Source organism: Lycorma delicatula, chromosome 8 (genome assembly GCF_047948215.1).
Source record: "Lycorma delicatula isolate Av1 chromosome 8, ASM4794821v1, whole genome shotgun sequence".
NCBI lineage: Eukaryota > Metazoa > Arthropoda > Insecta > Hemiptera > Fulgoridae > Lycorma > Lycorma delicatula.
The window spans coordinates 9949638-9974293 of record NC_134462.1 but is presented as its reverse complement, the minus strand read 5'-3'; the positions used below and the strand labels follow the sequence as shown (position 1 = coordinate 9974293).

The following is a 24656-nucleotide window of genomic DNA, read 5'->3' as shown; positions in this document are numbered from 1 at the left end:
TATTTGTGAAAACCTGTAAATGTCATTTATACCTAATTATCATATGTTTTTTATTTATGATTATTCTTTTATTTTGTATAGCTTTATATATGTGTAACTTCATGTGAATTTTGAAAAACACTGTGAGTAGTAGTACAGTGCTAATAACTTATGAGGCTAAAGAGTTTTTAAAGTATAAAACCATTCATTCCATGTGCATTAAATTTTGGAACAATATATTTTGTGTTAAATTTTCACAAGGGATTTTTATATTTGCCTGAGATATTCACAAAAATATTTTTGGGTTCCTTGAAGCAATTATGCTACATGTATATGCTTTTTTCTTCTATTTTATATGTAATATTCCAGTTGTAGTATACTGTGATATTTAAGAGGTCAAAATCTTTTGGTAGAGCAGTGGTTGGTCTAGATAAAACTGTTTTATAATACTGTGTTCCTTTTCTCACTCTGAAAAAATTTTTTTTTTAGTAATGTCTAAAGGGTTGTTTTATGTTTTCCAACAACTCTAATGTTTCTCCATGCTGAAAGCATATTGTGTTAAACATTATTATAAACTCATATTTTTAAAAAAATATGTGATTGATAAATATTTTAATAAAATTTCAACTATCAGCCAACTAAATTGATTAATTAATTAAATATTATTCTTTATAACCCTGACTTATTGCAGATATGTTTATCTTCTTGAGGTGCTTTTGTAATATATGCTATATAATTATTAATACTAATTATAAATATTACTCATAATTTAAAAAATAAATTACTGTAATAAAATGTCTTATTTGTATTATCAGTGAATTAGTGTACACCAAGATGCACTTTGACAATAAATATTAACAATGTCAGTTTTATTAAGGTATGCTTATGTAATATTAAGTATATATAAACAAAAACATCAGATTCTTGAGAGGTTTTACTATGTTCGCTTTTTGTCTCAGTTGCTCTTGGTATATCTTCGTTCTTAATTTTTCTGATTTGCACTTCTCATGGTTTATTGGTGTTATATCAATTCGGTAACTGAAAATAGATTGTGTAAAAACATTATTTACATTTTTTATTTTATTCATTATATTTACTGTAGAAAAATATTTAGAGAAGATTCTTATTATAAGCTTAAAAAAATAAAAGATGCTGTTCTTTCTTAGTTATAATTTTTTTATTTTTAAATCTTATTACTGAATCTAAAATTTGTTTAATCGCCATGTGTACTCCTTATTGATTGGTTTATTAGGTGCAGTTTGTAGGACATGCAGAACTATTCAATAAAAATATGAACTGTAAAATAATAGTAATTAGTTTTGAGTGTCTGGCCTATGGTGATAATGAAGAATTTTTTCATTGGCCAATTTTTAGTTGTGAAACTTGACAATAACTGTATACAAATTGAAACATGGCATAGCCAAAAAAGAAACTTGTATAAAACAAAGTAATACTATTACAATATAAAATTTTTTTTTTACCATATCTTTTGGTTAGTAACAGGTCTTTGGTCTGCAAGTAACGCATGCTATCTGAAATTGTCTTAACCAGAAAGGAAAGAGGCACTACACGGGGGAGAAACAAAATTAAAAAAATTATGCAACTTTCGGATTTTAATGAATGGTGTCCATGAAACAAGAAAAAGCACACATACATGCATGTATATTACCATTCAAATTTCTAATTAAGTAGCACAACACTGCTAAAAAACAAAAAACTTATACCTTATCATATCTTGATGATTAGTATGTTGAATGGTAACAAAAAAACACTGAATAAAATAATTAAAAAAGAAAAACCAGACTGCTAATTGTACACATCTACCTAGATTAATTATGGAAATTGAAAAAAAAAACAAAAAACTGTTATATAAGTTTTTCTTTCACAGACATTTTTTCACCTTATTACATTATTTCACAGAAATATTAAATTTCACATCACTGACTAACATGAAAAATGTAAAATTGTGAAAATGCAATTAATAGTTCGGTTTTTGTTTTTTAAGAGTTATTTATGCTAAATTGATTTAGAACTAATTTAGCGTTATTTATTTGAGGTTCAAACTGTAACAATTTGATAATTTTGTCTATGAAAAATTGTACGTGTAATATAAGATAAGTAACTTGATATTTAAAAATTTGGAGTAATTTGATTAAATCCTTTGATGTCAACTGCTGTGTTCTTACTTTAACTTCAAATAATCCTTAAGATTTATAATCTATATGTAGTAAATTTTCATTTTATTACTGAATTCTTTTGCTCAGTAATGAATTTAGTTTTTAAGTTAAGATTAATTTGACATTAAGTGATTTGGATGTTTTAGAAAATGAATGAGTTTACCCATATTTCACCTAACAGTTTTTCTTTCATAATTGGGATTAAGATATTTTATAGTGATACACATGATTTAGTATTAATTTTAAATTCATTTGTTAATGATCTCTTTTTTTTTTTTTAGTATTCTTTTCTTTTTTATTTGTAAAAACTTGAAGTACTGCTGGGCACATTACCTTAGAAAACCATCTTTCAATTTATAAGACCCAAAATAACTTAGAAGCACAACAGTATTGTGAAATGCAATAAATCTTGCTGCAGTGAACCCAATTATTACATTAATCTTCTCTAAACTTTTTTTCAGTTTCTTAGAAGATTTTCTCATAATTTTTTTCAAATATAAGAATACTTTGTGTAATGATAATCTCCTCTACAATGCGATAACATTTTCTTCATTTGAAGAAATTTCAAGGAAAAACGAGTAGAGTGGTCTTTGATTGCCAAATTTGTAAGGAGAAATACTTGGCTGTAAGCATCGTGTATAGGCTTAATTTCATTCATAAAATTATATAACTGTTCTATAGCTTGCCTAGTGTGCCTGTAATACTGAAAGCAGAATATTTGTGTTATCATAGAAACTGAATAAGGAACTGGCAGTTCCATTCAGGAACCATTTCAAACAGGTTTTTCACATAATTCATTTGACTTTTCATTCTTATTCTCAGGCCAGCAGCATTTGAATGTAAAAGTATATTAGCCAAACCTTATCTTTATATTTTGAAGTCTGATAGCTGGCTTGAAACAGTAAGAAATCATGTGTGGTCTTATTTTATTTCTCAATCAGTTTTCTGTTAATCTTTGCACTTTCATTTCATTATTTTAATTATTTATTTTTTTTAAAAGCAAATGTTACTCAGTTTTGTTTACTAAAAATTACTGGGTTTCATGTCCACGTAAACTGCTCAAAAAGGTTCTAGAAATATGCCCTATTAAGTGCCTGATAATTAATTTTTTCTCATTTTTCTCGCCAGGTATGGAAGTTTTCTGACCATCGATTTTCCAGGTATCGAGCATTTTACAAGTAATAGCTGTTTCAATCAGGAATGGTTATTTTATAAATTAAAAAATCTGGTATGTTCATTTTGATATGTTGGGTAAGAAAATGTGTTTATTAATGGGGAAAAAAAAACATTATTGTGTCGTGGATAAATTGTATTTTAAAATACAAATGGAAATAAATATTTTGTTCCAGTTTGAGCATTATTCAGTTTTACAACATTGTCCTTTCTGTAACAGTTATTGTAGCAGTTTTTTGTACAGCTATTCTGACACTTTTTTATAGCTATTGGAGACAAGAATGGTACCAACATAGTAACTGTTATCAATTTCAGATTGTTTTTCACATACAGTGTTTTAAAAGTAAAATACCTTTTATTCCCACCTGTTTTATAATGTGTGTGAAAGAAATCAAAGAAACTATGGATTATTTTAAATTTAGAAGAAACTAGATTAAATGTAAGTGAAAAATTGTTTAAAAATTAAGATGAAGTGTAAGTATGAAAAGGCAGGCCTTGATCATAAAACCACCATCAGGTTGGTCTAGTGGTGAACGCGTTTTCTCAGATCAGCTGATTTGGAAGTAGAGAGTTCCAGTGTTCAAGTTCAATTTGAATACTAGATCGTGGATACTGGTGTTCTTTGGTGGTTGGGTTTCAATTAATCGCACGTCTCAGGAATGGTCGAACTGAAGACTACACTTCATTTACACCTGTACATATCATCCTCTGAAATATTATCTGAACAGTAATTACTGGAGGCTAAACAGGAAAAAGAAAGAAAGGCCTTGATCATAAAACTTTTGTTTTATGATCACTTTTGGAAGTGTGCGATTCTCAAGGAGAAATTTGATATCTTAGGTCCAACATTTAAGAGAAAGAATATTTTTGTTTGGAATAACACCTCTTAGGTTTAACAATCTATAATTTGTATGAGCTAGGATGGTGCACTCTTACAAATTCCCCTTGCAACAGTATGGAAAATGAATGAAACATGATCCTGCACATTGTCCTAGAATCAGTTTATTAAGAAATTTGCATCTGCTTAAGTAGGCCTAACTATTGCTTTATTGTAATCACTTAATGTTGAATGTGTATGTGCACTTCCTGATAGTGTCTAACTTGATAGATTTTGTATCAACTGTTCATTTACAGGCCACAGGTTATTCTGCCATTATGTTAGATAAGGTGCATCAATCAACTTTCTATATTCAAGCTGAGACCTGTGGATTCTTTGGTAGAGCAGACCTGGTCTGCAGTCTACCATAACCACCATGAGTGTTACCAACCCTACTGTGTAGTTACACTTTATTCCAACAGTTATGCTATATCATCATTGTCCATGAACAATATTATTGCAAGGATATCTGTCATACACTGGGGCAACCTCCTTGCTGTGGTGTGGGGAGTTTAGGTGTAACCTATAGAGGCTATTATCGATGTGTAGAGCTCGCTCAGAATTTGAAAACGTAAGCATCGTGGTTACTTTAACTAAGGCCATCAATATCCTTTAAATTCCAAATGTCTGATGAAGTTTTAGTGTTATCACCATGTTACAGCAATTAGTATATTTTCTTATACTGGTCAGATTTTCACTGTAGATCTACAGGCATTCATACAGCTAATCTACATTCATTCAAGACTTCAAAAATTCAGTTGTATTTGTTGGATGACATAGTTGAGCCCAGTCTCTTGAGACAGTCCTTGGTGAGTTATACTTTCACTGAATAAACTGATTGTCTCCTATATCTATCATTTCTTATCTGGATTGTTGCAATAGAAACCTAGCTCCATTTGGTTGTTGGTGTAGCTTAGGGTAAATTTATGTTGATAAATTTTGTTTACAGGGGTTACACAAAACTAGTAACTGGATAAATAAGTAAAAGATATAATTTAAATCTAAAGTAATTTGACACGACAGTCTATTATAATCGCATCCTATTGAAAGTAATTTTTCCTTAGTTCCCACATTAAAAACATCACATTAACGTTATTGTGATTGACTACCACTAATATAAAAATTATTTCTACTGAGATGTATTTTAAAAGGATGCTTCTTTATATTTTTCTAACACTTTTTTTAATCACAGTAGTTTTGTAATCAGTTAACTAAATGAAATAAGAATTTTTTTTTATTTTTCAAAAGATATAAATTGCAGGTAGTTTAGCACCAACGAAAAGTCAAGCAGCAGCTATAGTACAACCATAATTTTAATGATCAATGCATTTGCATGCATTTTTATCTTTTGAAACCCATACTAATCAGAATTATTATCTGAATTGCTCTTGTACATTATCTTTTACTTATAAAATTAATGTTATTTTAAGAATAATAATATTAATAATAATAATGTAATTTAGCGTTTCTTTATTTTTTTCATGTTTAAATGTATATATATTAATTTTTTGTTTCAATTGGACAATTATGTCTGTGTATTTGATATAAATAAATAAATAAACAGAACTGCAATATACTGTCTCTTTTTATACCTTAGATTATTGGTTATTTCCCTGCTAAGAAGCATATGTATATTGAAGGTGTCCAGTAAAAATTTATTATATACAAAATGTCTGGCTAAAGGTATCCAAAAGTAATGGCCTATATTTATAAAACTTAGTCGTCTTAAATATAGGCTCAATAGACAGAAATATTTCCAAGATTTGTTCTGTATATTCTCAAGGTAAGCGGAATGTGTACATGCATGGCTAGCTGACTCAAAATGCAATTGTGAAGAGTAGTCAGTCGAGATGTATACCCCACAACAGAAGGTTCAGTGTGTGCTTTGGTTTATGGAGTTTCAATCAGTTACACATGTTCAATGGTGTCTACGAACTAAATGAAATATCGATCCTCCTACATTCCAAGTCTATTTGTCAGTGGGATAAGACTGGAAGATTTGTTTCACAAACTTGAAGTCATCGAAAGTTTCAGTTAGTGATGAGACTGTAGATTGTGTACGCAATGCATTCACTGTTAGTTCTGGAAAGACAATTAGGTGGACGAGTTAGGAAATTCAAATTCCTTATTCCACTGTTCATGATCCATTTGTGAGCGCACAAGTTACAACTCAGTCACATTAAACCAAATGATTACTACTTATATCAGTTTACCGCAGAGGTAGTGCACTGTGTCAAAAACAATCCCAATTATCTTAATATGTTATTTAGTGAGGCAACCTTTTATATGTGCAGGAAAGTTTACTGACAGTTGTCAAATTTGGGGTTCTGAACCCCCCCCACCCCGATACACTAATCGAAAATGAAAGGAACACAGTCAATATCTGGTTAGGATTGCATGAAAAATGACCTCATTAATCCATCTTTTTTTTTTTCCATGGAGCCCACTCTTGACAGGATGTGTGTAGCTCAACATCCTTGAAAACTTTGCTGTTCCTCAGATTCCTGCAGGCATCAGTCTCCAACAAGATTGTGCTCCACTATTCTTTCATTGAGATAGATGTTACCGTATTCTTGAATAACACTTTCCCCAGATGTTGGATCAGACAAGGAGGTCGAATTGCATGGCCATCTAGATCTCCAGATATCACTCCTTTGTTATTAAACGTGTGTGTACAAGGAAAAGTTGGAAATTTGGATGATTTAAAACTAAAATCGTTGAAGGTGTTGGTCTAATAATGCCGCAGATGCTTCTAAACACTGGAAAGAGTTAATCATCTAGGTATCTGCCAAGCTACAAAAGATGCATACAATGAACTTGACCAACCTACATTAAAGCTTGTTTTTTTTTTTTATAGACTTAACAACTCCCAATTCTCTTTTATTCCAGTTGTTTGATCTTAGAACTTTTTCAATCTTTACATATGATAATTTAAACAAAACTAGTATAGTGATGCTCACTTCAGTCTCACTTCTTTCTCATGTGTCATTCTTTGTCTCTTGTCATTCTTTCAATGCCTTACCTTTAAATAATGAATTTCTTTTTAATTTGTGAGCCTCTAAGGAACTCTTTTATTTTCTAAATATTCTCTTAAATATCCTAAAGGAATTACATCCCTGCATGTGATTTCTTTTCCTTCTTTCTAATACTGCTATCTCATTTCCGTATATATAAATTTTTTAATTCGTTGATCAAACATTTCATTCACATTTACTGACAAATTAATTAGTTTTGAATTATTTTTAATCTGTTGTTTTAAGTAAAAGTAAAAATTATTTTGAGAATTGTTTTGTATGAATTCACTGATATTTTTTCTGTATATGGAAGTGGTTATTTCCTTTAATATATTTGTAGATTAGAATAAAATTGTGAGTACATCTTCAAATTTCATTTGAACAGTGGCATTTTGTTATATCGTTGGTTCTTGTAAGATGTCATTTTAAGGCTACTTTAATTTCAATGAATACTTTCTAATTATAAGCAAGGTAAATAAGATCTACAGAGTAGTAGTACCCACTGGGTTGGTCTAGTGGTGAACGCATCTTCTCAAATCAGCTAATTTGAAAGTTAAGAGTTCCAGCTTTCAAGTCCTTGTAAAGGCAGTTATTTTATGCGGATTTGAATACTAGATCGTGGATACTGGTCTTTGGTGGTTGGGTTTCAATTAACCACACATCTCAGGAATGGTCAAACTGAGACTGTACAAGACTACACTTCATTTACACTCATACATATCCTCTGAAGTAATTCCTGGAGGCTAAACAGGAAAAGAAAGAAAGTAGTAGTGCCCTCTGGCATATGTTTAAGCAGTTACTAGTAAGATAGCACGTAGTACACCAAACTTTGAGAAACATTAACGAAAACAAAACTCAAGTTACAGTGTATATCCAGACTACTACTTACAATATAAGTGTTGCAGTGACTAGAAATTTAGTTTTCTTAAATTTTTTGTTTAAGCCAACATCTGTTTTCGAGGCTGCATTTTGGAAATCTGTTGCATTATGTATGTATGTTGTGTGCATTAACTTCTCTTACAATGGAAGTTAAGGTAATTGCTAAATGAATGAACTTGTGAATGTTATAAAAATAGAATATCAATGAAATTAGTTCTGCATATAATTTTAATTGTTAGATATTTTTTTTTGGATACATCCTTGACATTAGACATATTGATAATGTATTTGTTATGTGATAGGGTCTTTGATTACAAATTCTATTACTGATTATGAAAAGTTCCATTTCCTTCTGTAAATTCTGTTAGTAATACATGATAAGGTTCTAAAATCATTTCTTACGTTCATGCATCCCTCAAAATACTAGGGTTATCTTCAAAATATTTCCTATTTTCCAATTGTCAACAAAAGAGTAGAAAGTATAGAAGATTTTGCTGGTTGTAATCTGTAAAATATATGTTAAACCATGATTTTATATATTTCGTTGGAGCAAACTGAAAAAAAAATTATAATAAAACTTATTTTAGTTATTCCGTAGTGAATGTTAATAATTATGTCAAAGTTAATTGAACAATTTTACTGTTGCTATTGTATTAAAAAATACTCCATCGTTTGATAATCTTTGAGATTATGTAACTAATAATGCAGTTGCAAACATAATAATGGTATGTTCTTTGAGTGTGCAAGTAAAGTTTGTCTACCAATGAAGGAATTGAGGAATTAAGAACAGTGAAGGTTTTTCTATAGCTTGCAAAATATTGAAGATTGTGTTAATGATTTATACTAATTCTTAACAAGGTGGTTGGTACTGAGTTGGTGGGCTGATGTATAGTCCAAGAGTAATAGTACTTATTCCTTTTAGCCTTTCAAGTACTGCAGCAAAATTTATTACAATTGCATTTATATATAATAATAATAATAATGCTTGTATTACAAAGTGTTCTTAAAATAATATTTTGATTTATTTATCTGAATGTAAGCCTTTCCCTTTTAATTAAGACACCCTTCATTTTATTCAAAACATTCTTTTTAATTTGTTTAAGGGAGGAGAGAGAATTATTGTAAAAAAAATATTTTGCAGTAATTGAAAATCTTTTAAGATAAAATGAAACTGATCAAATTTACCAATTATATTGTTACTTTGGCAGAAACTGTAATGAGTTATGTATGAGTGGCATGGATGCATTGCTGGTAGAAAAAATTGATTTAAAAGTAAATAAAAATCAAATGCAACAGAAAAGAGGGTGGTGAGAAATTAGTATTAAGATAACATAATATAGAGTTGTTCCAGGATTTTATTGTTTAGACATTCATATTAAAAAGAACAGACAAGTAAAAAAGAAATTATTATTTAGTAATTAGAAAATAATTTCTAAAAAACAATTTGGGGGTAAAAAAGGAAAATGTAGCAGCTCTTGAAATATGTTATAAGGAATGTTCAGCATAAGTGGATAGAGTTCAAAATAAGAGATTTCTTGCCAGGAGACTTGTAAAATGGACAATGCTAATGGGCCTTACATAAGATATCCAATGTTACTAAAATTTGGTGGAGCAGTTTTGTACGTTATTCATGGTTTGCGCTTCCTTCTCTCTATCATCTCATTTCTATTTTATTATTTAATGGAATCTACTAAATAATCAGTTCGATCTCATCAGCAGTTGTGAGGCGATATAAAATCTTATTTCATTCGTGTTTATTTTATTTTATCTTATTTCATATCTCATTTTTTCTGTTAATGTCTGATTGAAACAATTCATTGGTATCTTGACAAGACTATATAGTTTATGAATTTGGACCATTTAAGAAACTGAAATTAACAAACGAATATTTCAGATGGGTGGTTGTACTGAAAAGCTAGGAGACTAATGACTGTATCAAATGTTTCAGAATAAATAAATAAAATAATTTGGCAGCATTTTTTTGTAGAGGGAAGTGCATAGGTTAAAATTTATAAAGTAAAAATGGTAGAATATATGAAATATGTTATTAAGGATGTATTAGTTCAGAGGTAATATTGAGGCTGAGATTTTCACAATAAGAGGAGTGAAGTGCATCAAATTTGTCAAAAATGACATGAGATCCAAAATAAAAATTTAGATTTTCCTTTGCTCATATTACTGTACTTTGTTACTCTGCCACATATGAACCATTCAAATATGATTGTGTGTTTAATATATTCCTGAACTGAGGAACCAAAAACCTTTTCTTTTCTGCTTTTTTCATTTATATTTATAATAATAATGTTGTCTACTAAAATTTCATGCAGATTGTACCAGGAGCCTGAAAGTAATGAAATACCTGAAAAATAATACTGAATATCTCCTCTGAAAGGTAATTTTTAACATGAAAATTATATCCTCTGTGTAGTCTCAAATATAAGTAACTTTAAAAAAAATTTGGTTACTGTTCTCTTTAAAACAGCTGTAAAAGTTATCAGATCAGTTTTACAAGTATATTGTATATGACGAGAAAAAAATAAGATCATGTGACAAATGGTTTTTCACTGATTGGGATGTGGTTTGCAACCTAGGCCTTTCACTTTCCATTGTGTAGAGTATATTAAAATAGTGTAGTGTAGCTAAATAATATTATAATAGACTAATCCAACTGTTGTACATAAGAATTTCATGTGGTGTGCACAATTTTAGTTTGTGATAATTGAACTGTTTAGCAATTGAACAGATGCAACACCTGTTTGTATTTCATTGAAATTATTTTTTATAATTATGTATTGTATTAAAATCTACTAAAGGATGTTTTTTAAATCCACTATATGCGTTTAAATGAAATCAATTTGCTTGTTTATCTCTGCTTTGTTTAAGGCCTTAGAGATGAAACAATTTTGTCGGATAATGTAGCCGATTCACATGTATTATGTTTTAAATAATTGCGTGACTTTTCTTTGCTGATTTTTAAACGTGTTTAATCTTTTATAGGCAAATACCATGGACAGGGTGGAGGTGGTGTTGAAGCACCGGGAAACTCAGATTTTGATTCCGGTCAGTTAACACATTAATAATATATATTTTTTTTACTCGTGTGATTTTTATTGTTAATATATAAGTAAATTACTGCATTCCATTTTATGCTCTCATTGTGACACACTGCATCCTGACATAGGTAACAACAGATTATGAAAACAGTAAATCATTAGATATCAGTTCCAGATAAGTTGGTTGATACATGTACTTTAAAACAAGAAAGGTCCTTGTTTTAAACAACCTTGTTTACGAGGCAACCAGCACTAATGATCAGAATACCACCTATCCTGGATACCTCCTATATACTTGATGTATCCATTGTGAAGATTATATGAAAGGTTTTAATAACATATCAAATGTACATAATTGGTGTATACCAGGGACATTGTGTTAGTCTAGCGAGTATAATCAATGGGAGGTATTTTGAAGTTAAATTTGGTTATGCTCACATCATTAAATTTTTGTTTTTATGTGTTGATTTTTTCCTCACTGTTGTTTTTTCATTTTATTTTTTAGAAGTAATTAATGTGTATCCTATTTATGTGTGTGCGAATTAGTTATCCTACATGGTCTTCAGGTAACATTGTTCAAAAAGTGAAGAGCTTGTTTGATTGTTTGAGGTCCAGTGTTATAAATTGATATTTATTTTCCATTTATATATTTTGAAGTTGTGTTTTGCATTTGTGAGATTAAGAAAATGCTTTTATTTATTGTATTCTTATTCAGTTTTGAAGTTCATGGTGTGTTTCATTTATGAATGTCATGAATTGTGCATGTAAACCACTAAGTCCCATGACAGTAATGTGTTAACATATACAGTAAATCTAAAAACACTTTCCTGATCCTCATCAAATGCCACTAATTCCCTTGAAAATTAATAAAATGCCTACAATAACTTATTAATCACAAACAATTTAGTATCTTGCTAAAGCGGTTAAAAATATTCTAACATAATATATGAAATCTAAATAAATTAAGATAAATCTAAATAAATATAAATAAATTTATATTGAAATCTGGTTTAGTTTGGTTTGCTAATAAGTTAATGGTTTCATAGAAGCTTATCAGTATATATAAACTTAATTGCTTTGCATTAGAAGGTAATGATTGTAAATCATTACCTACCTGCGTAATGATTGTAAATGAAAATAAATATGAATTATCAGTGTTAGAAAAAAAAAGGGCTTCATACTGTCTTTCAACAAATTAAGCATTACCACTTTTTAAACATTACATGCAGCCTTTAATAGAAATTGGACATAAACATATAAATATTAATCATTATTTTGATGTATTACGGTTTAAAAAATGCACAAATTATCCCTGAATCTATAGAGATGAAATCTTTAGACCAGAAATTCATAGTTTGTAGATTATTATATGTATTCTTGGATCACTAAAATAAAAGTTTGTTATTTACAAGTTGAAGAAAAGTCAGCCGGGTCATCTTTATGGCTGAAGAACCTCTTTATCAATGAATAAAAATTCCACAAGGTGGAATTGCATAATAACGGAAAGAAAAATTTAACTGATCGCTAATCTTAAACCCTATCTGACACATTTATTTTGTCCTCTACTTTAACAGTATTTCTGAATAATGATTCATTTGAAAGTGTACATTTATCTCTTTACTGATGTGTGTAATATAAATATTTAAGTATGTTTCCTATGTATTTTCTTTGGTTTTTTCTTGTGGAATATTTTTTAAATAAATTCTTAACCTAATTTTTACAAACTTATAAATATGGTTGGTCAAGTTTACTGGCACAAGAACTTGTGACATGGTTTTAAAGGAGATATTCAACTGGGGGAAAACAAGCTGCATGGTTATAAATGCTGTTGTTTGGGTAATTAAAAAGATTATGTCTTTACTTTAAAACAAACTGTTGAAAACATAAATCAATAAAAATAGACTGAAAATAAATTTAGAAAAGGATATTGTATTATTGCAGTATAATACTTAGGCATTACATAAGTCTGATTTTTTAAAAATTTGTGTAGTGGTACAGGATTTTATTGGTTGTGACTGTTAAATTATAATGATCCACTTGGTAGTTTTCATGCCTATGAAAAAGATAAAGCATCTCCTTTGTGTTTTCAGATAGCACACTAAAAACTAATTTGCACTCATTTTTTATGGTTAGCATTTGTGAAAATCTTGGTTTGTGTCTATTCTCTTATTAATTTCAGAATGTTCGTCATTATTTCAGTAAATTTGGGTTTTTAATAGACTTTTTATACTGTTACTATTTATCATATCAAAAAGAACAATAAATAATTTTATTATAGAAATAAAAGAAAAAATGAACATGTGTATAAAATAGCAGTATCTTTTATCAGAAAATTAAAAAATATATACACAATAAAAAGTTCTGAGGTTTATATGTGGGAGGGAGTCTTAAGTATAGAAAGTGGAAATGTAAACTGGAGATATCAAACAAAATATTTAGTGTCTTTTTCAAAGTTTGTAATTATTTTTAAAAAAGGAAAATGGAATATGTGTAAATCTTTTAAATAAAAAAAGTCATTTTCTATCTAAAAGTTTTTGTTTATAATCTTATCACAAAGATTATTTCCATTTACTGTGGCATCTAATATAAATGAATCATTTATTTGTGATGCCTAATAATTATCAGAAGTGACCGGCTGCAAAGTAGCATTCTTATAAAATAATCCTAGGCAGTTACTGTTTTCTCTCAAAATCTAAGCCTTGTTCAAAATCTATTGTCTTTTAGATTTTCCCAAATCTTTGGCAAGGTCTATAATAGGTCTTTTCACCTTGAAAAGAGCTCTGCCCTTTTAAAGTGAAAAAATGTAATACTAAAGTATTACAAAAGTGATAGCAAAAGTTCACAAAAATGCATTTGGAGGAACTTGTACTTCAAACATTTTTCAAACATTACATGCAAACCCCTTAATAGAAATTAGACATATATATGTAAATATTGATTTAATACACAATGCAAAAAAGCACAAATTAACATAAATCTGTACAGATGAAATCTATGGACCAGAAATTCATAGTTTACAATTTTGTAGTATTATATGTATTCCTGGATCAATAAAATAAAAATTTATGTACAAGATGAGGAAAAATCAGCTGGGTCATCTTTGAGGCTGAAGAATCCTCTTGATCAATGAATAACAATTCAAGTTGGAATTGTATAATAATGGAAAAACATTAACAGATTTGTCTAATCTTAAATCCTATATGACACATAATATTTAGTTTCTTCTACTGTAGTCGTATTTCTGAATGATTCATTTGAGAGTGTACATTTATCTGTTTACTGATGTGTGTAATATAAATATTTAAGTATGGTTCCTATGTATTTTCATTTGGTTTTATATTATGGAATACTTTTTTTAATAAATTCTTATCCTAATTTTTACAAACTTATAAATTGGTTGGTTAGATTTACCTACACAAGAACTTGTGACATGCTAATGATTTTAAAGGAGAGATTTAACTGGGGGAAAACAAGCTGCATGGTTATGAGTACAGGTAATACTTTATCTTTACAAGAGAACTTTTGCGTAACATAAAAAGTCAGTTTTTTCACAAATATATCTAAAATAAATTAAATTTAATATTTAAAAACTTGAGTTCAAAACATGAAAGAGAATAAAAAAGGAATTCTTTGTTTTTGTAAGTATATTATTGTTGAGTAAAATGGAATTAAATTTGACATCATAATAATGATAGTAGCAGAAATCTGAGAAATTTATATTGTGGATTAATGTAGTTAATATTTTTGAAAATTAGTTTATAGAAGAAAATTATTTTAAGATGACTTTCATACCTATCTTACTTACCTGAATTTATTATTTCAAGAAAGTTTTTACTCGTATCCTTTTGGTTCTTTATTAACTTGCCCCTAAAAAACTTCCTAACTGAAAACCTCTTGAGCCATTATTATCCTTATTAGTAATTATTTTTATTTTTTCATTTAGTTATAACAAAAGGAGTACTAAATATTACATTTTTTGTAAGTCAACTGAAAAAAAATAAAGAATTTTTGTTTCATAAACAATTCTTGAAGACTACTGTAAATAGTTGGTTGGAAGTAAAAAAATTGTATGATTTTGTGTGTCATAACTGTAATGATATTAGGTGATCTGAAAATGATACAGCAACCTTGCATAACATACCAGATTTGGAGTAAATGGTTTCTTGTTGCCTTAGCTTTACAAACCCAAATGTATAGTTACATATCAGCGTACTAAGCCCACTTTAATGCAGTTTTCCCTACTAATAGCACCTTCATCACCGGAACTGACTATAATTAACAATACTTTCAGAAAAAGCAATTCTGAACTCCAGATGCTTTACACGCATCACAGCCATAAGAAAGGCTGACTGATGATATAAACAAAAATGTAATGTGCATGTATCCCATTTTGAAACAAATGCAAATGCATTAAATATAGTGCTATTTTGTTATACTTCCTACATCCAACATCCCTAACAATTTGTTTTATACATTCCAAACATTGTCTGCCTTCACAATTTTTCCCGACTTTTTCCAGGATGCCTTAATATGTGGTCTATAAGTTTGTCTCTTCTTTTAATGATATTTTTCCAAATGCTTCTTTCTTCAGCAATTTACTGCAAGACCTCTGAATTTTCACTTTATCCACCCATCTGATTTTTAACATTTTCATGTAATAACAAATTTCAAAAGCTTCTAATCTTTTCTTCTCTGGTACTTCTGATCATCCATGTTTCACTTCCATATAAAGCTACGCTCCAAACATATAATTTCAAAAATATTTTCTCGACATTAAAATTAATTTTTGATGTAAACAAATTATATTTCTGACTGAAGGCCCGTTTTGCCAGTGCTATTCGGCATTTTATATTGCTCTTGTTTCGTCCATCCTTAGTAATTCTACTTTCTGAATAACAAAGTTTTTCCACTTCTGTAATTTTTTCTCCTATTTTTATATTCAGTGGTCCATCTACATTATTTCTACTACATTTCATTACATTCATTTTATTCTTGTTTATTTTCATGCGGTAGTTCTTACGTAGGACTTCATCCATGCTGCTCATTGTTTCTTCTAAATCTTTTTTACTCTCAGCTAGAGTTACTATATCATCAGCAAATCTTAGCATCTTTATCTTTTCATCTTGTACTGTTACTCTGGATCTAAATTGTTCTTTAATACCATTAACTGCTAGTTCTATGTAAAGATAAAAAAAGTAACGGGGAAATGGAACATCCTTGCTGGACTCCCTTTTTTTTATTATGACTTCTTTCTTATGTTTTTCAATTATTACTGTTGCTGTTTGGTTCCTTTAAATGTGTTAGCAATTTGTTCTTCTATCTCTGTACTTGAATCCTAATGTTTTTTTTAAAATGTTAAACATTTTATTCCAGTCTGTGTTATCGAATGCCTTTTCTAGGTCTATAAATTCCAAGTGTGCTGGTTTATTTTTCTTTAACCTGATGGTTTATTTTTCTACTATTAATCTGACCGCTAAAATTGCTTCCCTTGTTGCTATACTTTTCCTGAAACCAAATTGATCTTCTCCTAACACTTCTTCCACTCTCCTCTCAATTCTTCTGTACAGAATTCTAGTTAAGATTTTTGATGCATGGCTAGTTAAGCTAATTGTTACTATGTTTTCGCCACGTTTATCTGCTTCTGCTTTCTTTGGTATCATGACTATAACACTCTTGGAAGTCTTTTTCAAAAATATTACACACCAGTTTGTATAATCTACTTCACCTGCACTGCGCAGTAATTCTGCAGGTATTCTGTGTATTTCAGGAGCCTTTCTGGCATTCATATCTTATAATGCTCTTTTAAATTCAGATCTCAGTAGTACTGTTTCTCTCCTTTCATCCTCTTCGACTTTCTTCCTCTATAATACCAGTTTCTAATTCATTTCCTCTGTATAACTTTTCAATATATTTCACCCACCTTTCCTTTCCTTTCCTTTCCTTTCCTTTCCTTTCGTATTATAAATTGGTGTATCATCTTTGTTTAACACATTATTAAATTTTTATTAATATACCACAAAATTTTCTGTAACTTTCTTGTATGCTCTATTGTTCCTGTATTCAGAAGTGTTCCACTTCTGAACACTTTTATTTAATCCACTCTTCTTTCACTAGTTTGCACTTCCTGTTTATAGTATTTCTTAGTTGTCGATAGTTACTTTTTACTTTAGTTATCACTAGCGTTCTTACATTTTCTACGTTCATCCATCAGCTGCAATGTGTCCTTTAATATCCAAGGTTTTCTACCAGTTCTCTTTGTTCTACCTAAATTCGTTCTGCTGGTTTAAAAATTTCCCTTTAACCTCCCATTCTTCTTCTATATTTTCTACCTTACCGTTTTTACTCAGACCTCTCGTGATATCCTCAAAAATTCTTTACCCCTCCTCTTCCTCAAGCTTCTCTAAATTTCACAGATTCATGTGACACATTTTCTAAGTTTTTAAACCCCAGCCTATATTTCATTATCACTAAATTATGGTCGTTATCAATGTCTGCTCTAGGATAAGCTTTGCAGTCAACGATTTGATTTCTAAATTTTGTTTAATCATGATTGTAATGTATCTGATATCTTGCAGTATCACCTGGCTTTTTCAGTGTGTATATTCTTCTATTATGATTTTAACACTATGTTTGCAATTACTAAATTATACATCATGCAAAACTCAATGAGTCGGTCCCTTCTTTCATTTTTTTTGCTCAGCCTGTATTCACCCACAATATTTCCTTCCTTGTCTTTTCCGATGCTTGCATTCTAATCTCCAACTATTATTAAATTTTTTTTGCCTTTTGTGTGTTAATTGCTTTGTATATACACACACTCTACATCATCATCGTCATGGGCACTTGTAGGCATATAGACGTTAACAATTGTTGTTGGCTTAGGTTTTGATTTTATCCTAATTACAATTATTCTATCACTATGCATTTTGAAATACTCTACTCTCTTTCCTATCTTCTTGTTCATTATGAAACCTACTGTTTCCTGCTCTTTTATTTGAAATTCTAAAATCACCATACCAAAAGTAGTTTTCCTCATCACACCGAACCTCGCTAATTCCTATTAACATCTATATTTAACCTATCCATTTCCCTCTTTAAATTTTCTAACCTACCAACCTTCTTTAGACTCAGGACTCATACAATGTTATTTTTTAATTTTCTGGTGACTCCTTCCTTAGTAGTCCCTACCCGGAGATCCGAATAGGGGGACTAGTTTATCTTCAGAATATTTTGTCAAGGAAGGAAGGTGCTCCATCTTTGTTACATGAAAATGCAGAAAGTTACACTTTCTTGGAAAAAAGAGCAGCTGTAGTTTTCCATTGACTTCAGCCGCACAGTATTCAGAAGGTGTGTGTGTGCGTGCGCATCATAATTCTTTATAACTTCATGTGACACAATTTGGCATCGATTTAACAAGTGTACTACAGTTTTTTTTTCATATTGCTCTAATATTGCCTTAATGAGGTAAACTTTTGAGGTATAATCCATTTTTATTTTTTACTATCACCCAAAGATTTTTAGTAGGGGAATTATTTTTAAGTCTGGGGAATTGCCCAGCCACAGGACCAGTTACTGTTTCTTCATAAAAAACGCTCCAAATCTTGTTGGAACACGTGTTGCCTTGTGGGAATTTGTCTTAGTCGTCACAATTCTTTCCTTTAGAATCTTGATAATGTATCCCATCGCTTTTCAACATACTAAAGTAATGAACAAGGGCCTTCAAATGTGAAACAACCCCAAAACATTTTTTCTGTGGAAAAATGGTGCTTTTGTAACATATGGAACCCTTTACCCCTGAATGTAAATATGTGACTCATCGGAAAACAGTATTTTTCTAATCTTCTTTGGTCCAATTAGCAAGAGCCTTTTTTCTCTGCATTGCAGTTGTTAAAAGTTGCTTTTACAACTGGCTGGGTGAGCTTTCCATTCGGCTGCAAGAAGTCTGCATTTAACGGTTGTTGTGTGTAAATTTGTTCCATTGGCTGCTAATTCTTGATAAAAGTCTACAGCAGATAATTTCGGATCAAGTTTACGTTTTCTCATTAATAACCAATCCTGTGTCGTAGTAGTTTTTTTACGGTCAGATTTACTTATGCTTTGAGATGAAAAGGAACCGGTTTCTTTTAATCGTTTTATAATAGCAGTCATCTGTAGTTCGACCCAGAAGCTTGTTTTTTATACCAAACTCTGAAGCTATTTGCTATTGTCATAGTTGTATGCTCAGAAAGAGAAACAGTTTTTGAATGTTTTTATTATTTATATTCAGGACACACAGAACAAAAAGTACCAAGATATGATAATAAACTTTGATCTGAAATAGACTTTCACAAAGTTATTTTTATTTAACTTTAGAATTGCTAAATAACCAAAGAACAATAACCTCACATTACACATACAACTTAAAGAATGGGTGTGGTCAAGCTGTAGAGTCACAACATAAAAATTAAAAAAAAAAATTCCTTGTGTTCAGATTAATTTTCACGCTATGTACATATCTAAACAATATTTAACATGCACACACACACACATATATATGTATATATATATATATATATATATATATATATATATATATGTGTGTATATGTGTATGTACGCTCTCACCTTGGTACTGCAGACAAAAAGGTGGGATCATCAGTCTGATAAGTAGATTGTCCATAGGTAGTGACACTAAGGTTAGGTTATATTAGAAGTGAGTAACGTCAACTATTACATTATGAAAGACTGAGGAATAAATTCAGCCTACTGTACTTCTAATCAAGCACACTAATCAATCTGACAGTGTAAAATACCTGTACACTGTAAGTATAGACTATAATACAGTAAATTCAACATTTTTAAATTAAAATCATCGGCACGGTTATAAAAAATTATTCAGACACAGTACATAAAAAAAAATGAGCAAAAACCGTGAACCAAGGAGCTACAAGTGGCTACATTGATATAAACAAAGTGGCTGCCTGCCAGCTAGCGGTCATTTCTCGAAGCAGCGGCTTGTGTCCAGTGTTGTCACAGCTTCATCTGTAGTGTGAGGGACTTTTAAATTGTCGGCTGCTCCAGATTTTGCCTGCTACTTCCAAAATCTGTTAAAGGGAGGTCTGTAGTACCGAGTTGTGAATTTATTTCTACACGGTTCACATATATAATTTCTTATTTAAAAAAAAGAGAATCTATTCAGAACTATGAGATGTATGTTTTTTCAAAGAAAACCTGTCTGACAGATTTGATGCAATTCTCTTTTATTTTCTTCTCTGTTTAATTATGTTACAATATTTTTTCCTTAATAGTTTTTTATCCTCTGCTTTTCCCTTCTAGTACCAAATTTAGCTTAATGTAGGCGTTTTTGTAAGTTTGGGCCACTAACCAAGTTTCTAACAGCTATTTTCTTTTCAACACCTCTTCATTTCAGAATTTTATTGATTCGCAGTTATTCATGGATTACTACTGTAATCGCTTAGATTACATTCGATACTAACAATTTTTTTTTTATCATGAAAGCTCTCCTCCTATCTTTTGACATGCGTGTTACTCTGCCCATCCTTGGCTTTTATTTTTTTGCATTTAAGTGACAATAATTACATTACATTAAATAATTATTGTATATAATTCAATCTGTTTATGGAAGATAGTGTAAAATCAAAAAAATTAATCTGTATTTCAGATTTCTGTTAAAATTATCAATTTTTTTTTTAATTTTTCATGGAAAAAAATTCTATTTATTAGCTTCTCATTTAAAGTGAGTTTATATATATATATATTCATATCAAACTTTGCAGTTGTGAATGTACATAATAACACAATTACTGTAAAAGACAAAAAACGTTTTTCTACATTAAGCAAAAGTTGGATAATTTTAAGACGGCAGAATACACATCATAAATATTATGAGTATCTATTTCCACCTAATCTGATAAATTTATTTATTTTAGTTAATTACACAGACTTTTGACTATTAATTCATTGAAAATATTTGTATAAATATTGCTTATAAAATATGAGAATTGTAATTAACAAGAAATATTGAATTGTAAATATACTTACTCGTGAATTACAATTCAGTATGACTTTACAAGAATAAGAATGAAATTTATTTCTTGTTTTCATGACCTTGAGTTACTAACAGTTTAGAAGCGATCCTTTTTTTAAGATCGGTAGAAATGAATTTGTCTGGCTCTCATGCCGGCTAACAAAACAAAAAAGATTTTAATAAATTAGGATTTTAAAAAGTTTTGTTGTACATTTGATTAAAGTTTTTACTTAATTTAAGTGAAATGATCGTATCCAAAATTGAATTATCTTTAAAAAATGGCTGATGAAAAGCTTAGCGCTTGCCTGGTAGTATATATTCCTTGTATGTAATACACATTGAGGTTTTCATAATCTTCATCGGGATTCTATTAATAAAACTGAAAGACTTTGTGTAAATTATTATACATTAGGTGTTATACCTAATTAGGTTTAATTTTATTCCTTGTTGTACATATATTTACAGCAGTATCTGTCCATTTTTGGCTTCATAAAGAGCAACCGATCTTTTTTTTTTGTGGGAATTAAATTAATTTTCAAAAAGGCCCAGATGATCAAGGATAGAGCTGTAAGCATGAAGCTTATCTCTTTTCTTGTTCGGTACACTCTTTAATTTTTTTTATAGTCTATTATATTAAATATAAATCTTTGAATTTAAAGCAGGAAACTTTTTTTGCATTCTTCTAAGCTAACTTTGGGCGCTTGGGTAGGGTAGCGTCTCTATTATCCGGGAGTTTTGATTTAAATCCTGATCAGGCTTGGAATTTTACATATGATAAATTTATTCTGTAAAATTATCGTATCGTTTCTTATAATACAAAAAAATTAGTATGCGAATTGCGGTATATAAAGTATATAATTTTACGGATCTTTTTTTTGTTTTCCCCACATAGTGGTATTTTAAGTTACGTATTAGTAATTGCTCATATTATAATCTTTTATATGGTATTTGGAGAGAAATTATTGCTTCGCTCGCTAGTCAAGGTTAGCGAGCGTAGGTTGAATTTGGTTAATGATTATTAGCATATAATTATAACATGAGCACTTACTAATACGTAACGTAAAAAAAAACCATTGCGGGGGAAAAACAGAAAAGACCCTAATTTCCTATAAGCTTGTGAAAAGATTATTTTTATTCAAAAGAAAGAGATTAATCAAATCGAAGGAAGCGAAATAAAAATGAGGGCTTTAATTTTAAATAAATTAAAATTTTAGGCTATTTGTGTAGATAATAAATGAGTCGTTCGTAATTCTCTGAAACGTACTCCAGTTTATCAGAAATATATTGAATCGTACTTTCGTCATGACACAATTTGATATTTCAATCTGCTTTCCATTTTATTAGTTCCTTACTTACGCGTGTCATTACGCATTCGATCATGCGATTATAATCGGTAACGTCATCAGAAATCTGAGAATAATACTCTTAGAAAATTTTTGTCCGGCTTAGATGCGATGTTAAAATAGTTTAAAAAAAAGAATAATTACTAAGCTTCTTATGATCTGTAGGATTTTTTTATATCTGAAGAATTCTCAAACAAAAAAATACTATGTTAATGAGGACATAACCCTGTTAAAATTTTAACGGTCCGACGATCTTTAATTTAAAGTTATTTTAAAAGTTTAAAAACTTATATATTAAAAAAAAGTTGTTTTTAATATTGAACAAAAAATAAGTATTTTTCAACCCGTTAATTTACTGTAAGTAGAGGCGTTTTCAGAAAATAACAATTATTTCATACAGTCGTTTTTTATTCCGAATTACGTAAGTTATTACCAATAACACAATGTATCATTTTTATAGATAAATTAGCTTAGTAATTTATCGCAGGGATTTTTTCAGTGAAGTTTAATGCTAATGAAATTAAAAATAAAATTAATAAGACCCGCTTAAATTTATTCATCTGTAATGTTAAGCAGTTTTAAACTTGTTCCGTAAAGGATTGTAGTTTTGTTATTTTTTTTACGTATTTGCTGCTTAGTATATGAGAATTATGTTAGCTGCGGCCAAAAATATTTGCTGCATAATTGTGTATTTTGATTGTACTTTCTACGAATGACAAAAACTTTTTATGACGTGGATTTGATTCTGCTTATCTACGTGTAATGTTTATAAAGCGAGCAATTTGTCACCTTTTTGGAGAAGTACTTTTAGAGGTGTAAAAATGTAGAAAAATGTTACTGTAATTTAGTTAAACGTGTTGCAACGACCTACAGGCTGTTCTTACCTTGTTTTTGTTTCCTTGGACGTATTTTTTTTATCAGGTTGACACTAAGTTTTGTAATCAAATTGGGAACTTGTTCGGTTGAGTTTGTGAATTTGAAAGTAAGCGTATTTTTATAGAATTTGCATAATGTACGGTTTTCCCATAGGAATAACCCAGTAGAAGAAAGTGACGTCATAATAATTTTATTCGGTCGATATCGATGATGATTGTACGTTTTGTTTACTTATTTCCTGCCGGATACTATAAAGTAGTGTTCAGGCAGAGTAAACTTTACGCTATAAAATTTATTTTGTTTTTATATTCAGGAACGATGACACAAACCGTTAGGAAAATTTACCCTTGACAGTTACGGTTGCCTAAATTAATTGTTATATTAGTACCTATCTTTCTAATAATCTTATCTTAATTTCGCGAGTCATCAGCGTTAGTGTAAAAATCTACTACGCGATGCAATTCTGGATCGAAGTATTAGTATGATTATATTGTTTTTATCATGATCGGCTGTGTCTTAGAGTAGTTTGAGGGAAAACGCTGGAAAGTAGTCGAGTGTACGCAGTCACAGTATACATCCCTTACATAAACAAACTTAAAAAAAAATTAAATATATTTCAATTAAAAGAATATTTTCTGTAAATATATATAAGTTTTGGAACTATTTTATCGAGCTTTGGCCCTGTGGTACATAAACAGCGTAAAAATAATTTATTTTAAGATTTTTTTTTAATGTTACAGCACTGCATTTTTGTTACTTTACCCCACGAAAATTTCATTACTAGAAGAATGTTATCTAGTCACAATTTTTTGACGAATTATACTGTTATTTCTTATGAAAAAGTCAATAATGAATATTGTATTTCATCTGAATAATCTGTCGTGAATAAGATTCTTGCGGCGTCTGCTTTGAGTAATTGAAGGATAGTGTGGAGACCTTATTTAACCGTTGAAATTGTTTAAGTATTACTTCTCATGGCCTAATGTAATTTGGGTGGTTGGACCATCTTAAAAGTGACCGTTCAGTAGTTTCTTTTTGAGAGGTTGACGCAGTGCTGTAAGGTGTTAAACGAACGTGAACGAAAGAATTATAGGAAATTTGTGTCAAAAGAATATTCCGGGTAATCTGTAATCACCGTCAACTTTATACGTCTATGAAATGAAAAAATTACAGATTATATCGGCTTTGGAAGATTTTCGAATGTTTGTATTCTGGTAAAATCCCCTATTAATAATATTTAGGCTACAGCGAGATTTGTA

At 29.7% G+C, this 24656-nt stretch overlaps 1 protein-coding gene across 3 annotated transcripts in view; it reads left to right on the top strand.

Moving 5' to 3' along the window:
* Pur-alpha (Purine-rich binding protein-alpha) overlaps positions 1-24656 on the top strand; it is an 84349-nt gene that overhangs the window by 3957 nt on the left and 55736 nt on the right. Inside the window, exons 2-3 of one of the 3 annotated variants that reach the window (XM_075372823.1) lie at positions 3285-3384; positions 11097-11159. The exons of 1 other annotated variant lie outside the window; for it this stretch is intronic. Coding sequence is in view for 1 of the 2 variants with exons in the window: in XM_075372820.1 (XP_075228935.1) it covers positions 11097-11159 (63 nt within the window). In the remaining variant the exon portion in view is untranslated. The remainder of the gene's footprint in view (positions 1-3284; positions 3385-11096; positions 11160-24656) is intronic. One more of the 3 variants, XM_075372820.1, reaches the window with a different exon arrangement.